Source organism: Nasonia vitripennis, chromosome 5 (assembly GCF_009193385.2).
Source record: "Nasonia vitripennis strain AsymCx chromosome 5, Nvit_psr_1.1, whole genome shotgun sequence".
NCBI classification, from domain to species: domain Eukaryota; kingdom Metazoa; phylum Arthropoda; class Insecta; order Hymenoptera; family Pteromalidae; genus Nasonia; species Nasonia vitripennis.
This window is the reverse complement of record NC_045761.1, coordinates 12,692,134-12,708,326: the sequence shown is the minus strand read 5'-3', so window position 1 is coordinate 12,708,326 and position 16,193 is coordinate 12,692,134. Positions and strand designations below refer to the sequence as shown.

Below are 16,193 nucleotides of genomic sequence, written 5' to 3'. Positions count from 1 at the left end.
GCAGTGTTGCTCCATACATATTTCATCTAGTAAGAACCTGATCTCACTTGAAGGTATAGGGACTTATGCAGACAGCGTCAATTTAAAATCTTTAAAGGTCAACATAGGATTTCATAAATAAATATGATTTTGTTTAATTAATGAAGGTTTTATACACTGTTATTTATTACTATAAAAAATATTTTTATTCAAAACAATTTTTTTTTAGAAAAGCATAAAAAAAGATAACAATTTTCCTTGTTAGAAGGCACACTATTTGATGGATTTTATGATCTCAAATTATGCATTTCATCTTTTTTGTTTTTGTTTTTGTATAAAATTATTGTAACATTTTGCTATGTATAAAAGGTGATCTTTATAAGAATGTAGAAAAATTCATGAGTATCCAACAAATGTAACCTCATGATCATCTGTATTATCGGGTTTGCGCTTCTTTTTCTCAGCATAGCTTAGACTAGATTTATCAAACTCAAGAACCATCATTCCTAAATCACCACAATATCGATTTTTGGCTATCTACGAATAAAAACAAAGTTTTGTAATATTTTTCTGTAAATTATATAAATTTATTCTTATTTGCTTATCTCACTTGTAAATATTTTTTCCCCCGAATACTCGATAGCCTCTTGTCTTGGATAATTAAAACATTATCAGCCTCTTGACTTGCCTTTGCTCCTCCAAAAATTGAAGCTGTTGTCAATTCCCCATCTTCTCTTTCTTTTCTGGGATGAATCACTAATGTAACATGGCAATTAAATTTTGTTGCAAATGTTCTAAAAGATCCAATTATTTTGTCTTGTTTCCAGAATCTATAATATATATATATATATATATATACAAACAAATGTATGTATTTTATTACAAAGTAAACAATTTATATGTTATGTCACATTCTGGTTCATTGTTTTTAATATACCTGTCTACAAATTTTGATTCATCTGACATTCCCATCATAAATTGTACATTATCAATAATCACATGAGCAATGTCATGCACATATGTAGCATGTTCCACTGCCTTAAAAAAGTTTTTATTTGGTATAAGGAGAATAGTTTTTAACACAATTAATATTCAGATCCTTAAACCTTACCTCCATAACATCCGTGATATTTTGTTGACCATGAAATGTCATGAAATAAATTGGTAATTTTTGAAACTCATCCGCATAAGACTCAAATTTATTTAAATTCTCTTCTAAAGGTACACCAGCCATTTGCTGTAGCATAGTTTTTGCTAATCTAGCATTTCTTATTTCAAAGCTACCCCACAATGTATTCACACCTTGCAATGCCAAATCTAATGAGTACTCGCTCATCAATGTTGTTTTACCACAGCCTTAAAAACAGAAACTAGAACACAGGACTTTTTTAAGAAAACAAAGCTATTATCTATTATTGGTTTATTACCTGTTGGTCCTGTTAAAACTGTGAATTCTCCTCTTCTGTGGCCTTTTAAAATTTTGTTCAATGTTGGATATCTTGACCATTTTATACCTTGTACTTTATCTATATTTTGTAAGTCACTCAAAACATCTTGTCTTAAACTTTGAAAAGTAGTTATACTTTTATGCCAAATCGGTGTTGCATTTTGAATGATTTCTTTCAGATCATATCCCAAATGTGCTGCAATTTTTGGCTGAGGCTGATAATCTGTTGGCCTTACGAAATGACATCTTTTTTCATCAAGTTTTTTTGCAAAATGCCTTGCACTATCCCAACTTGGTTCGTCATTACCAAACCATAAAATCAGTTTTTTATAAGATTCTAAATTTGGCAGTATTTGCTGAGGTATATTTTGTAATCCATATGGAAGACAGATTATCAAATTTGCAGCTTTTTTTGAAGCAACAGCTAATAAATCTTCTACATTTGGCACAAGGACAGCTGTGCCATCTGATTTAAGATTTTTTTGTTTGTATATTATAACTCCGCTAGTATTTGTTGCAGGAATAGTTTTTGTTAAGCTAGAATCAGCAGATAAAGATTTATACCCAACAATTAAACCACGAAATGTGAGTATTGGAAAATATAAAGACTGTGTTGATTCGTTATAAAGTAAATTCATTTGAGACATAATTTCTTGAGGTATATGCTATAAATAAATAAAATAAAAATAATCCATAAAAAAGATGCAAAAACAATAATTCTAAAATTTGATTTTCAAACATTAAATTATTACTCACCTGAAGATTAAACTTTTCAACAACATTTTTATAAGCATCAGGTGATAAATTTTCTATCAATTCACTTGATAATCTTAATTCATTCCACTGTTTACTATAATCAGGTAAAATATCTATCGCCTTTCGAAGAAATATTATTTCTTCAGATTTTTTCTTTGTTTTTTTAGGTTCAACAATTCTTTCTAAAGTTGTCCAAGGTCCAACACGATTACAATTTCCACACATAAAGAAACCTAAATGATGAAATTTTGATATAATTTAATGCATCAAAAATTTGATTTTCAAATAAACTTCATTAAAATCTATGCTTTTCTACCTGTCATTTTATTTATGTATAATTTGCAGTTTTGTTTTTTAGCATCTTCACATAAAGCATAATTTGTTACAAGACACGCATGGCCTTCTAAAACATTAACACTTGCAGATTTTAATAAACGCTTGATTTCAAGAGTTGTAACTGTAGACACATCTTCAGCTAAATTGTGATAAAATCTAGCTCTTTGAGTTTTGTAAACTTTTTTTGAAAGTAAACCTTCCAATGGTAGAACACGTTTTAGCAACATTTTTCTTATTATCTTGATGATAACAATTTAAATTGATAAATCCATTTTTTCTTTATTGACGAAGTTTCGCATAATAATTACTTTTACTATCATAATAAGTACTTTTTATTGTTGCGATCGTCCAACAAATGAAAACGCCGGTTCTCTATACCAAGTCTATTATCAATTTTAAATTCAAACATAACCTACGAATTCGATCTAAATTTCGATTTTCAATTATACATGCTATAAAACATGAAAACAAAATAAGGTTTGATTTATTTATATACATACGCAAGTAATTAATATTATAAGTACTTTTATAAGAAAATATCCAATTTCATACCTGTATTTTTTGAGTGTGCGCAAAATAAATGATACACGCATTATTTCATTAATCTTTAAATATGCGATTGAAGGTATATCGGGAATCTTTTTGAAACCTTTACTTATTATTTATTTAATATGAATGCAAATATAGTAGGCAAATATTGCAAATGTTTATTCAAAATTTATAATATCAAAAAGCGGCAGCACGTGCGTAGGTATGGATGCAATGCGTGCGGTGGTTTACTGCGGTTAGCATATATAGTAATAGCAGATCATATCAGCTGACGTAAAGCCGAGCAGTCCATCTTGTCTGCATGGACACGAAAGTGTAAAATTTTCTCATCGTCTTGGTTGTTTTATTTTAATGGAAAACGGTAAGTTTGCAAATTTTATATAAATCATTGATCATTGAACTGATATTCGTTTAATAGTTTAATCTAACGTCTTTATTTTGTATCAACGGAATGAAAATTTATCAAACCTTATCACCTTATGATTTTCTCGTTTTTGCTATATTTATTTTCATTTGCATGTTAGTCATGACATTTTGAGTTGTAGAAATATTTATTGCACCATTTGAGACAATAAAAATGTCGACAAGTAGGAATTTTTTGCAAATTTATAGTTACATAACCAAGTGTTTAATAATACAAGCAAAAGCGTACATAACCTTCTCAACACTTTGATGTGTAAAGTATAAATTCCTGTTTTCGTCTCAAACTGAATTTTTAATTTGTACATTCGATGTTTATTACAGTTTGATGGGTTCTACAACTATTGGATCACTGATTAGGAAATACGCAGCTGTTGTCATATTTCCAACTATTGTATTTTCATCAATATTTGCTGATCTTCGCCGCACTCAAAGGTGGAAAGCAAGATTAGCTGAGCAGAATAAAGAGCAATAATTAATACAGCCATGCGTACCCAAATCAATCTGAAAAGAGAATATCTCGTTTGCGTATTTCCTTTTATTGGATATCTCATTGGCTGGAAATTGGATAAAATGGAAGACGAAAGACTTACTAAATTTCGAGACAAGTCAGCTCTGTATAGAAGAGATCCTCCTCCAGCTGAGCCATCATGGTAATAGATAATTTTGAAAATTCAAAGTAACTATTATTAAAATATGTCATTTCTCAATAATATAATGATGTAAAAAACAATTAAACAAACTAGTTTTTGTTTTGTTTAAACTGTAAGTTTATCAAATCAATTAAACTGTAACCACTCAAAGTTTAATTCCATTATAACATGCTGGTTGAGAATTTGTTAAAAGTAAAACTTGAAATAAAAAATACATTTCAACAAATTTGATATTTTTTTATTTTTGTTAACAATACACTATTCACAACTATTAGACTTAGAAATATTTCATTTTGTACATTCAGCGAAAAATAGAAAACTTTTTTCGAGTATTTTCTTTTTTTTTATTCATTTTTACAGATTTATTTATTTTTGTCTGGACACTTAAATTTTCTTTTTCTGCTATACTTTCAAACAAAGTTTTATTTGTTGCCATGTTATAAGCTAGTCTTTTCCTTTTTAGCCAGTCATCTGTATCTTCACTCCATGATACTGGTCTTTCTTTGGATACAATTTTTGATTTTGCTTTGCTTATTGACTCTAAGTTTAAATAAGAAAATCTTTTTTGATTGACAGTATCTTTTTTGTCAACAATGTCTACATTGACTGAAGATTTTTCATCAATAAGGCCATAGTTTAAAAATTTTGTTTCATGATTTTGAGAAGCCAAAATGTTTTCGCTTATTTTTTTAAGTGTTTTCTCTTCTATTACTTCTGCAAGATCATCACCACGTTCATCTTTTTCGGTTACACAGGAAAGCCTTAATGTATTGATTTGCTGCTCAACTTTTGGTCTTCTTTCACTAGCTGATCGAATAAAAGCAGCTGGCTTTTTGAATGTTTCCGGATCAAATTTTCTAGAAGTTACTACAAAAGATGAATCTCCAATGTCAGCTGATAAAGTTGAATCTAAATCTTCGTACCTTATCTTAGGCCTTGACCTTGATCTAACACTGCCAATTCTATTGCTAAGTCTATCCGTGGTCAGTAAACTTCTTGAGTTGGGAGGATTTTTAAATATCCTCTCTTTGCTTTCTAATGAAGTTTTTGAGTTTGTTTTTGAAGGTAAATTTGTCATGGATAAAAACTCTTCTGATTTTGTGCCATGTCCTTTTGAACCGTTAGAAGACCTAGATTCTAAGTCTCGATTATTACTTGGAATGCTTTCAGAACTCAAGGATTTTTTATAACGTTTTGCATAAAGTTCAGCTTGTTTCATTTTATCCTTTACCAGTCTTTCCAGGATTCTCAATTCCTTTTCTTTTTTAAATAAAAGTCTTTCCCGTGACTGCAGAGCCACTTCTTTGTCTTTTAATAGTGTTTCAAGTTTCCTTAAAGAATCTAATCTTTGCATCCAATTTTCTTTAAATATATCTTCGCTTATGTCTTCTGGACGTTGATGATCGAGTAAGCAACCATTTATGCGCCCATGACAGCAAATTTCTTGTAAAGTCTCTTCGAATTGTTCTATGTCTTCAACAATGGATTTCAAGCTACTCGATCTTCTTGGTAGTTTAGGAGCCACTATTCCAAATCGGCGGTATTTAGAGTTACCTAATACCCACGGTGATAGTTTTAAATGGTCTTGATCTTTCTGCTGAGTATTCAACTTTGTAAAGTTGCCTATGAAAGGCTCATCATAAAGAGGCTCTTCAACTCTGAAAATAGCCTTTGTGTATTCTGTATCAGTTTCTGTATTAGGAATCACTTGTGTCTCTTGCTTTTTTTCTGGTAAAATAATTTCATCGTAAATGTGTTCGTTAATTTCAAAAAAGACTCCAGATAATTCGAAAGAAGATTGATCATTTACTTCAGTGCAAATATTTGAACAGTTATTGAGATTTTCTTCAATTTGACCATTGTTACGCTCGTCTATTGTTTCATCCGATGAAGATATGGAATGGTCCTTTAATTTCTTAGCTAGTTTTACATCGTCTATTTGATTAGAATCCACTTCTTTATTACCATTAGTAGGAATTATAAAAGCTTCAACCCTATATTTTTTCATTTCAATTCTATTTAGCTAAAAAGCAAATAATAATGAAAATCAATCTAATCTACATTGAAAAGTAATTGTGATTGAAATCATTTTTTTTATTTCTCACCAGTTTTCTTCACTTTTGAAACATTTTCTTCACTTAAATGTTTTAAGGCACACACGGAGAAATATTTAAAAAACTGGTAAAAATGGTTTGCAAAAAAAGTTCGTTTTCCGGTTTTGATTGATGAAAAAAAAAAAGAAAAAAATATATATTTCGGAGCAACGCTATGTCAGGTGCATCTTGGAAGACTAACGATACAGAATAAGCGTAACGGCCGCCGAGCGAGTTGTGTATGCGAGAGCCTGCTGCGACGCCGCAAGTGGACCCTTTTCAAATAATCCGCAGCAGGCCAGCCGGCAGGTAGGCAGCGACGCAGGTAGAGGAATTTAAACTTCTTATGAGGGATGCTCTATTGATGCTATGTGCTCCTATTGGGGATTCCACCTTACCGCTGCGCTACCATATACTTATGCTTGTGTATCCATTTTTCAAAAATCGACGAAAAAGTGGAAATTTCTTTTTTTTATTGTTCGGGCAAACATTTGCGTATTTTTGTAGATTTTTAAAAATTGTGCGCAATCATTTATATATTTGTACTCTGTTTCTATTTTGCATTAGACTCTTTCTTTATTTATTGTTTTTAATGATTTCAAATGTAGAGACTATAGCTATGGCTTATACAATTTAATAATTATTCGTCCGTTCTCAAATATTTAAAAGTTTAAAATATTTACTTTCGATCGATACAAAAGGTCTGTTCGGTAGAAAGGAGCAATGACTGGGCTTGACAATTCGATTCTAATGGTATTATTTGAATCGCGTTCAAAACTTACATGCTACTGAGTATAGAGAATGACTTTTGTTCAAGAGAGTGCCGGCCTCATTTTTAATATTCATCTCTGCATACTTATATGTTTTTAGCGTTTTTGCGTTGGACAAGCGACTTTTGACAATATTGTGACACAGGCGATGCCTGCGGAACAAACCCAAATAGGTGGCGCTTTGAACAATGAAACGTTGAAACCGACGAACGAAACGAGCTTATCGTATATAGGAGTGACGATCGTCAGCTCAGCAGTACACAGCTCGTCACAGTGGACAGGGTGTTGGTGTGGAGCTCAAAAATCCGAGGCAGTTTAGCGAGCCGCTCGAGAAGAGAAGAACCGCGTAATCGTAAATACACAAGTAGGTACTCGAAAACTCGCTAAAACAGCTACCCTATCACAGACTAAGACAGACACTCGTCCTCGGGAGACATTAGCTCGCGGCCGCGACACGAGATTAGCGTCGCCGATATATAAGTATAGTCTCGCCAGCTAAGCACTAAAAGAGTCGAGTCGGTTCTCCAGGGCCCCGTCGCGAGTAAGTATTCATGTACGTGGATCCAAAGCAGAGTTTCTCTCCGAGTTTTCCTTGTCGCGTAAATTTCGTGCGCGCATAGTTTGAGTCGCCGATTTTGGAGCGGACGGAAGAGTGAGAGAGAAAGAGAAGAAAAAGGCGCGAGCGAGAGAACCTTGTCATCGCGCAGCGCGAGTCTCGAAAAGGCCGTAGTATGCGACTCGCGACTGCATGCATTACTTATACTTTTCTTCGCGTGAGGCGAATTATCAAGGAGCCACGACGATGATGCAGTGCCATACTAACATCGCGCGAAAACGAAAGGAAAGCGCGAACCGTATAGGGGCGTCCTTGCGCCATCCCGGCTGTGTGTATGTGTACTCATACTTTACGGGGGGTGGGGTGGGGGGGCAGTTTCACGGTTCGCGAGTATTGCCATTTGCCACAACGTACCGGCTACTATATAGTACGTTGCCTGCACGAGTGTGCTGTATACGCGTATTTAGCCCGCTGTTGCAGGGAATTTGAGATTTTGAGAAAGACTGTACTTATAGGTAGCAGTTGCCGTAGTTGCTTTTTTGGCTTCAACGGCGACGGCTGACGACACCACCCCCTGGAGAGAGCGTGTGTGAGAAGGAGAGAGAAGTGCGCGAGTGCAAGAGCGACGGAAAGAGAGCTCTCTCTCTCTCTCTCTCTCTCTCTCTCGGGACTTGTCACGTTCCTCTCTTTCTCCCTCTCGCTCCTTTTTGACTCATAAAGATATTAATATACTTATACGCATTCGCGCTTCATCGCAGATCTATTGACACTGATAACAAGATAAAGACTGATAAATTTTGGAGTCGTTGTTGGGCTCCTTTTGATTGTTGCTTTGACAACCTACACTTGATCTGCTTCTGCAGACTTCTAGTGGCTCTGCTAATTAATCAGTTCTTTCAAAGTATTCATTGCTATTTTAATTAACATCAGATACAACTATAGAAGATGTCTGCTCCAACTCTGGATCATGTCGACTCAGTGGACGAGGATTTGGAAGTAGAGTCAAATTACAAGCCACCACCAGAGAAGAGCATCGAGCAAATTCTTGAGGCTGACAAGGAGGATGAAAGTCTGAGAAAGTACAAGGAAACTCTGCTAGGAGAGGCAAAAGCTGGTGGTGTAGTTGTTGGTTAGTGTCTTTTATAAGGATAATAAAAGGTAGTTGATTATTTGATATTCTTAATAAAGTGTTGTTTTTGTTTTCCTAGAGCCCAATGACCCAAGGAAAGTCATCGTTAAGAAGCTTGCACTGTGTGTCACAGATAGACCTGATATGGAGCTAGATTTGACGGGTGATTTGACACAGCTGAAGAAACAAACATTTGTTATTAAAGAAGGAGTCAGTTACAAAATTCGTATTGATTTTATTGTACAACGAGAAATTGTCCATGGTTTGAAGTATGTGCAGAAGACTTACCGCTTGGGTGTACCAGGTAAGGTCCCTTCTTTCTAAATTCAGTAAGTAGTAACAATGTTTTTTGGCAAATTCGTTTAATATTTATAAATTTACTATTTTCTAATTGCAAACGTGGAAAATGAAAATCGGTAGGAGTGACAGGTAATCCACAAATTTTTGTGACTGTATGAATTCATTGTAGAATTCTGTTATCCTTGTAACAAACTTTGAATTCTTTTGGGTATTATTTTTCATTTGCAGTACACAGTATCACTTAGTCAATAATGTTTTAGTTTATATGACATACACATTTCAAATTCAATAGAATTTTCATAATAGTTTGGTTTATTTTTCTATTCTGCATTTCTTTCGATGTGATCGAATAATTAAATGTAAAAATCATTTGAGAGGATCAAGTAAAGAAAAGCATCGAATTTTGCTTTTCAGTCGATAAAATGACGCACATGGTTGGCTCATATCCTCCGAAAAAGGAGATCCAGTCTTACACGACTCCTGCCGAAGATGCGCCGGCCGGTGTGATGGCTCGGGGCTCTTACACCGTCAGTTCCCTGTTTACCGACGACGACAAAAACGAACATCTTAAGTGGGAGTGGTCGTTCGACATCAAGAAGGACTGGAAAGAATAAAGTGGGAACATTTTTCTCTCGAACAAAAAGAAAATCCGCTGATTAAGATCCAACGATGGTATTCGTTTCGCCTTCGTTTTGACCAACGTTATAAGGAATTACGGTTAAGGACGGATAAATTCTTCGTATGCCAAAACGTATTGGATGAATTTCAATTGCTTTTGCGATTTCGCTGTTAGCGGCGCGTCTAGTAATGCCATAATTTTTGATGATTATTACTATTAATTAATATTATTGTTGAGCAATAAGGGCGCTGATTGATTTTTAATTAGTACTTTATTTTTGCTTTATACTGTATACTTTGTAGCTACATTACGTTCTGTGAATGTGTGTTCTGTGTCCATAGTTTCGCGAAATACTGGCGTTAAACTGTTAAAGTATACATATGTAGGAGGTTAACAATGTTATTTATCCATTGCATTTTAAAGAGTAAAAGTGCTATATACAGAGTATTAAAAATTCCAATAAGAAACATAGTGCCGATTATACACATAAGAGTCTTAAGAAAATTTGTGCACAACGAATGAACCTGTTATAAATATGAATAATATATTCTTGACGAAAATTTAGATCATTTCAGGGAATTGTCAATTTTAGAGAAACCAAACAAGTGCAATACAATCCGTAAATACGACGTACAACGAGTCCCTTGTTAAAGGAATTTTGATTCTTATATAGAAAAAGCTATAGGGATTGGTAAATATTTTTTGATATTACCTATCAGATGAACGTAAGATACGGATTTACCTTTTTAACGTTCCCAAATTTAGCTGTTAGAGGAGTACGTTACGTGTTTTTAGCATGTTGCACTTTTATAAGAAGATTTTTACACATAAATACAGACACACATACACGCGTACCCACACGTAGTACAAGTACATTTTTTGCACTGACCATAATACAATCTTGTCAAAGGTAAACGATTGATGCAACATTGAGCGTGAACCGAAAATGGTACTATATAAGTAGCATATATTAAAAGTATGCAGGTATGAGAGAATTATTGGTGCAAGTTTTGCATAATTGCAAATTATGTATACAAGAAGATGCATTTGTTTATGCATACGCATTGATAACAGTATACTATATATATATATAATTAATATATATGTATACACGTTTGTGAACACTGTACCCGTGAATACAGTTACTGCAGCAAATATACGTTTTTCTACTATCACTTCCAGTAGTTACTTCCAGAATTCAAATATCAACATTAATTTTTTTTAATTTTCGTAATTTCATAATTACGTTTACCATCCTAATTTGTTTATTTAATTTTTTTTCATATTATCGATCGCATTAATATAACTATGCACTCTCACGCTAACTGTTTAGCATAAATGTAAAAAATCGTACTATTGATGAATTTTTTCATCCATCGAATTGAATAAAGCACTTCATATGTATTTTTATTTTCAGTATACTTTCATTTCCTCTTTTTCATTTATTCTTCAATAATTATAATCGCACGCCGAAATAGATTCAGATAATAAAAATGCATAATTGTTACAGTATTGAATACTTATTTATCATCGTGATAACACGCCCTACTTTCGAGGCAGTATCTTGCAATCGGTAAAATCATTGAATAACTAAGTTATTATTTCATTCTTTAAAATAGAAAATTGGGCTTATTCCTTCTGCATGAAAACGAGTAGCTACGTGCTTGTCAAATTTTTTTTGTAAGCAACAAGTAATCATTCTTCATGATGTTGATCAATTACCTCATCTCTGATGAGTAATCTTTTTATCACCGCTGCAATCGATAAGCGCTTGGACTCCTCCATAAATAGATCTTCGCTTTCTCACGACTTGTATAAAACTGCGTTTACCGTACTAGTAATTCTATTTAATTTTTATCAGGCTATAACACGAAACATTGTATTACTGTAGAACCAATTAGTGAGTATAAATTTCGAGTTCCCCTCAGTAACTTGGAGTTTTCCCATGTTTTTTGGGATGCTGAATCGAAATTTGTTGGCTACGAAGCCCGTAACCCGTAAGTTTTTTGTTATAAACAAATTACTGATTTACAATAAACAAATAATCGTTATTTGCAATTGAAAATATTTAGTTACATTATTTAGGTATTTATGAATCGAAAGTGCTCTTACAACTTTTTTCGTAAAACGCATACTTTTTGAGTTAAAAATCGTTGAATTTTTCGATTTCACGAGAGTGAACGGGAAAAACAGCTCGAAAAATGCGGAAAATCGTATTTTGTGAAAACTTTATTGCAAATCAGTAATTTGTTTATAACAAAAAAACTGACGGGTTTCGGGCTTCGTAACCAACAAATTTCGATTCAGCATTCCAAAAAACAAGGCTTCAAGTTACTGAGGGGAGCTCAAAATTTACACTCAGATGGCACCAGCGCCCGGACTAAATTGTAATCTCGCTATCGATATTTTACTTTGCGCAGCTTCGATCGATCTACTCAACAAAATGATAACTTTCGACCGATTCCCGGTCGCGCCCAGCGACGGAGAAATGGGTATTTGGGTCGCGGCACGGCCGTCATCATCGCGTCCAGTCCAGCAGCACCGGCAGCGGTGGTGCGCTAATAACAAATCGGTCACGGTCGCGATAATGGTCATGGTCTGCTGTGCGCCGGTCAGCGAACTCGACTCGCGCGCGGGCTCGCGTTAATGGGCCCCCGCAAGCCTCTTCGCTTGCCAATTAACGTAGTATGTATCTATGCGACCACCTATGTACATGTACCTCTGTGTGCGTGCATGTGCTTGCAAAAACCGAGCTGGAAAAAAGTTGAGGGTACTGTAATGCGTATGAGTAAGTAGTCGCGAGCGGTGAGTTGAAAGAGAGCGGTGGGAAGCACTGTGTGACGAGGGTTTCGAATTGCACTGAACAAGCAGCTCGGTTTTAGCTCTTTTGTGCACATTTGTTTTTATTTTTGCTCTTGACTGAACGTCAGATTAAATAAGCTTTAGGAAAAGTGAAGTTTTTGCACGTTAATGCAATACAATTTGCAATTGATTACGGATCAAGAGACTGTAAAGAAAACGCATTGTACATTATCACTGTAATTGCCCACTAGGCTAGATGGGTATAATGAACGTTAGAAAGCTGGACTCGAAACAAAGTCTTTAATTTCGCGGCTGTAAGAAGCACAAATCGAAAGCAACATTTCAATTATTCAAGCTGATATTATAGATTTTTTCTACGACCCAGAAGAGTTTAGAAAGCAGAGAGAGAGAGAGAGAGAGAGAGAGAGAGAGAGAGAGAGAGAGAGAGAGAGAGAGAGAGAGAGATCACGAAAGAAAATAAGCTAAAACGAGAAATTTGAGTAAACTATATAGAGAGTCAGGTACATAAATCTGTTCAACACTTTGCACTTAATTAGCCCGATGGTATCAATTAGCATGTAAAGTACATAATGATAGGTATACTTTGATTTTTCCATTCCATTTATACATACGTCAGTTCAAATCACATTCAAATCTACTCGAGCTTCAATAACCAAACTCGATAGAGCAGATCAGTCAATCAGCCGCAGCTCGTCGAATTAACGCGCAGATATCACAGACACACATGCAAACGAGCCGCGCAAAAAGTTCAAGGTAGAAACGTTATTCGGCAGTGGAAGAAACTCCTAAGAGAACTTGAACTACGCGAAGGTTGAAATCCACGCGTCCAATAACTCGGCAACAATAGCCGTGGGACGTACGCCATGTGCTTATATGTTTCCGCAGGAAACGCGCTGCCGCCGGCACGTGTGAACTTCTCGACGTGCCGCATCGACGTTTCGCGACTTTTCGCTCTTTTTTTACACTCGACCTCGTTAATGCACGTTGTACATACCTATATATATATATATATACGTGTCTGTCTATCTCTTCGCTTCGACGGGGTTTACGCGTGTACACGTAATACGGGCATTTCTCGCATGTATGCATGTACACACAACATACATACAATACAAGGTGCGATTCTCACGCGCTAAATTTTTTTGTCGCGTCTCGGCCTGCGGGTCAATGTGTACCCGCCAAATTAATGCGAGTATGTGTGCAGTGAACTCTGTTCCAAATGCATTTACGCTTTAATTGGTATACAGGGTTTCTTCTTTTGATACCGAAAAATAGTTCGATGCGCTAATTGCGCTATATTTTCGTCTCTATTCGAGCTACCTAAAATTACCTCATCAAAACCCACGCTACAACTTTTTTCCCGCGTAAACTCGTTTCATTCCACAATTGTGCAAAAGACTACTATATAGATACTCGTGTTTCGGGACAGCTCTTATACGAGGCGCGCAAAAAGTAACCGGTCGGCTCTCGCCGATCGTCCGCGCGAAAAATCGGCGCGTAATCGACAGCTGTCGGTCGATCGCGCCTTCACTGGAGTTTCATTATTTAATTACCGTTTTTACGTTAAAACTTATCGCGTGCAGCGTCGAGTAAAAGATCGTCCTCGAAACTCGCATGTCGGCTATGATGCTTGTATGTACAGTATAGACGCGAAGCGTCGATTCTTCTCACGTCCGCGCCGCAGCCACTTCCGATCAGTATGTGTGCGGTCGCTTCGGTATCGCTTGTTCCGGTGAGTCGAGTGTATACTTTTTGGTCGGAGCATGAAAGCATTAATGAAAGCATTTTTATTAAATCCTCTTAACTCGTAATTAATTTATACACGAATTGTAAAACGAAAATAGGAAAAATGCACGAAGAGCGATTGCGTGAAACCGTCGAGCGAAAAACGAGAGCGAAGTGTACATACATAGATGTATAAGGAAAAAGACGCTCGATCGCCGAGCTGCAACGAGTTATCGACTGCGATCGTGGGAGTCCAGGGCCGGTCCGTATATAGTCGTAAGAGCGTATAGCACCGGAATCAAGAGCTTCGATCCTCGTCTAATCACTTTTAATTGCCGCCGTATAGCTGACTCGGCGACGCGGGGATATACCAATAACTCGAGAGTTCGGTTTTTTTAACTTTGCTGTGGGCGGCAATTAGACGCGGAGTATGATGAAGGCTTCTATTGTTTTTTTTTCTGGGCTCTGCAGTCAGTATATTGGTTTGAAAATAGGGTGTACGAAAATAGAACGTACGTCGGTATGAATGCAGTTGATTCGATTGCTCTACTTACTGTTCTCGTTTTCTTTCTTCACGTGGGTTGTGCGCAATTTATGATTTGCCTGAATGAACGATTTAAAACGCACGTAGTTTTGCGAGTCTCTAAAACGTAAATAAACCATAGTAATAGCGCGATATATTCATGGCACAGAGGATGCGTATGAAGAGCATTTGCATAGAAAGTTGTCGAGCGTTACGCTTTTGGTGGAGACAGTTTAGAAACTCCGGCTCATCTCCTACATTAAGTTTGAATTTATAACTTTTCTACAAAACGCTCCAAATACAACGGACAATACGCCGTTTAAATGGTAATATTTTTGAACGCGGATTTGAATACATCTATTCACATAATTACTTCGACGAAAGGCATTTGCATAAGCGCAAAACCAACAATCGAAAACAATAAACACACGAATATAGAGATCAATCTTTTCTTCGGATGTACGGACCTCGTCCGAGATTTATGAAACTCGAAGGTATATTGTCAAACGTAATCAACTGCTGACTGCGCCTTTAGCGCGAGTCTATATTCAGAGTAAGTCTACTGATGAGCTTTGCATTAACGACACCGCGTCGCTAAATAATAATACACTGGCAACAAAGGCGCGCATACTTGGACAAACAATGAGCAAAGCAGAAAGGGATCAGTAGAAGCGGCTTTTCGTAGAAGCGCCGACTGGTTGCGCGGATTTTCGCGAACTAATTTTAGTACAATTATTGCATAGTATACATAGATATTATTTCATCATCGCAAAAGTCGAAACCGATTCCTAAACTCGATCACCTCAATTTATCTCAGCCCTTATATAAAAACGCAACGCCCTAACAATCATCGCTAAAAAAAATTTAAACTTGTTTGTACAGAGAGCAGCGATCCATCATCCATCTGAATTGAAATCTCTGCGCTCGTTCCACTTTGCCCACCAGGGATATACACTGTGTGCACCTGCTGCGCGAACTTTCCTATGCGTTTTTTTTTTTTTGCCGCGACGAGTTAACGAGCTTTTTGCACGCACCAGCGACTCTCGCGCGAGATGAAACACTTTGTAGCTAGGATTGTGGGTTACATTGCGCGAACGAGTGCACGCGCGGACATATTATTTACGAGAGTCCGAGGTGATGGCACTGCAATGGCTGTGATAACGATCGACTTTTTTACGGATGAAAACTAGTTCGAAAAGGTGCGCGTTAAATAAACTAGTTTAGCGCGCGAACCTGTTGTACGACTGCGATCACTGCGTCAGGCGCGTAATTGATTTACAGTATAAAGAAAAAAGCGTGTAAATTACAGCAACGATCAGTTTCATCGAGTCCAGCCAAATCTTTCCGCTTCCAAGTCGCATCAGCACTTGCTCGCGCGCGCGCGCGCGCGCAGCCGTATAGAAAAGTAGAAAAGAAGCATTATAGAGGAAAGAGCTGCGCTTCTCGTGGAATATAATCGCTCCAGAAATCCCGCTCGTTAGTCACGCGCTCCTGCGGATATCTCGCCGCTTCTCT

At 36.2% G+C, this 16,193-nt stretch overlaps 4 protein-coding genes across 9 annotated transcripts; 2 read left to right on the top strand and 2 right to left on the bottom strand.

The window, feature by feature from the left end:
• Nucleotides 1–159: 159 nt before the first annotated feature.
• On the bottom strand, nt 160–3,301 carry LOC100120404 (twinkle protein, mitochondrial). Its single transcript, XM_001604001.6, has 8 exons — nt 3,071–3,301; nt 2,499–2,970; nt 2,183–2,415; nt 1,407–2,091; nt 1,091–1,335; nt 917–1,017; nt 590–809; nt 160–516 (listed from the first exon to the last, which is right to left on the bottom strand). Exons 2-8 carry the CDS (start codon nt 2,743–2,745, stop codon nt 376–378), a joined length of 1,872 nt encoding a protein of 623 aa, XP_001604051.2. The 5' UTR covers nt 2,746–2,970; nt 3,071–3,301; the 3' UTR covers nt 160–375.
• A 51-nt stretch (nt 3,302–3,352) lies between these two features.
• On the top strand, nt 3,353–4,366 carry Ndufb1 (NADH dehydrogenase (ubiquinone) 1 beta subcomplex, 1, 7kDa). Its single transcript, NM_001161789.1, has 2 exons — nt 3,353–3,428; nt 3,812–4,366. Exon 2 carries the CDS (start codon nt 3,974–3,976, stop codon nt 4,142–4,144), a length of 171 nt encoding a protein of 56 aa, NP_001155261.1. The 5' UTR covers nt 3,353–3,428; nt 3,812–3,973; the 3' UTR covers nt 4,145–4,366.
• Nucleotides 4,353–6,730, bottom strand: LOC116417631. Its single transcript, XM_031931698.1, has 2 exons — nt 6,246–6,730; nt 4,353–6,163 (listed from the first exon to the last, which is right to left on the bottom strand). Exon 2 carries the CDS (start codon nt 6,146–6,148, stop codon nt 4,442–4,444), a length of 1,707 nt encoding a protein of 568 aa, XP_031787558.1. The 5' UTR covers nt 6,149–6,163; nt 6,246–6,730; the 3' UTR covers nt 4,353–4,441.
• Nucleotides 6,731–7,108: 378 nt separating this feature from the next.
• On the top strand, nt 7,109–11,017 carry LOC100120432 (rho GDP-dissociation inhibitor 2). 6 transcript variants are annotated; one of them, XM_031931710.1, is made up of 5 exons: nt 7,219–7,367; nt 8,490–8,688; nt 8,768–8,992; nt 9,109–9,117; nt 9,403–11,017. In XM_031931710.1, the coding sequence occupies exons 2-5, from the start codon at nt 8,505–8,507 to the stop codon at nt 9,600–9,602; spliced, it is 618 nt and encodes a 205-aa protein (XP_031787570.1). In that variant the 5' UTR covers nt 7,219–7,367; nt 8,490–8,504; the 3' UTR covers nt 9,603–11,017. The 6 variants fall into 6 exon arrangements, with proteins under 6 accessions (XP_031787573.1, XP_031787570.1, XP_031787571.1 ...); XM_031931711.1 differs by having other exon boundaries at nt 7,223–7,367; nt 8,502–8,688; XM_031931712.2 differs by lacking the exon at nt 7,219–7,367 and adding an exon at nt 7,513–7,544.
• The last annotated feature ends 5,176 nt before the right edge of the window (nt 11,018–16,193 follow it).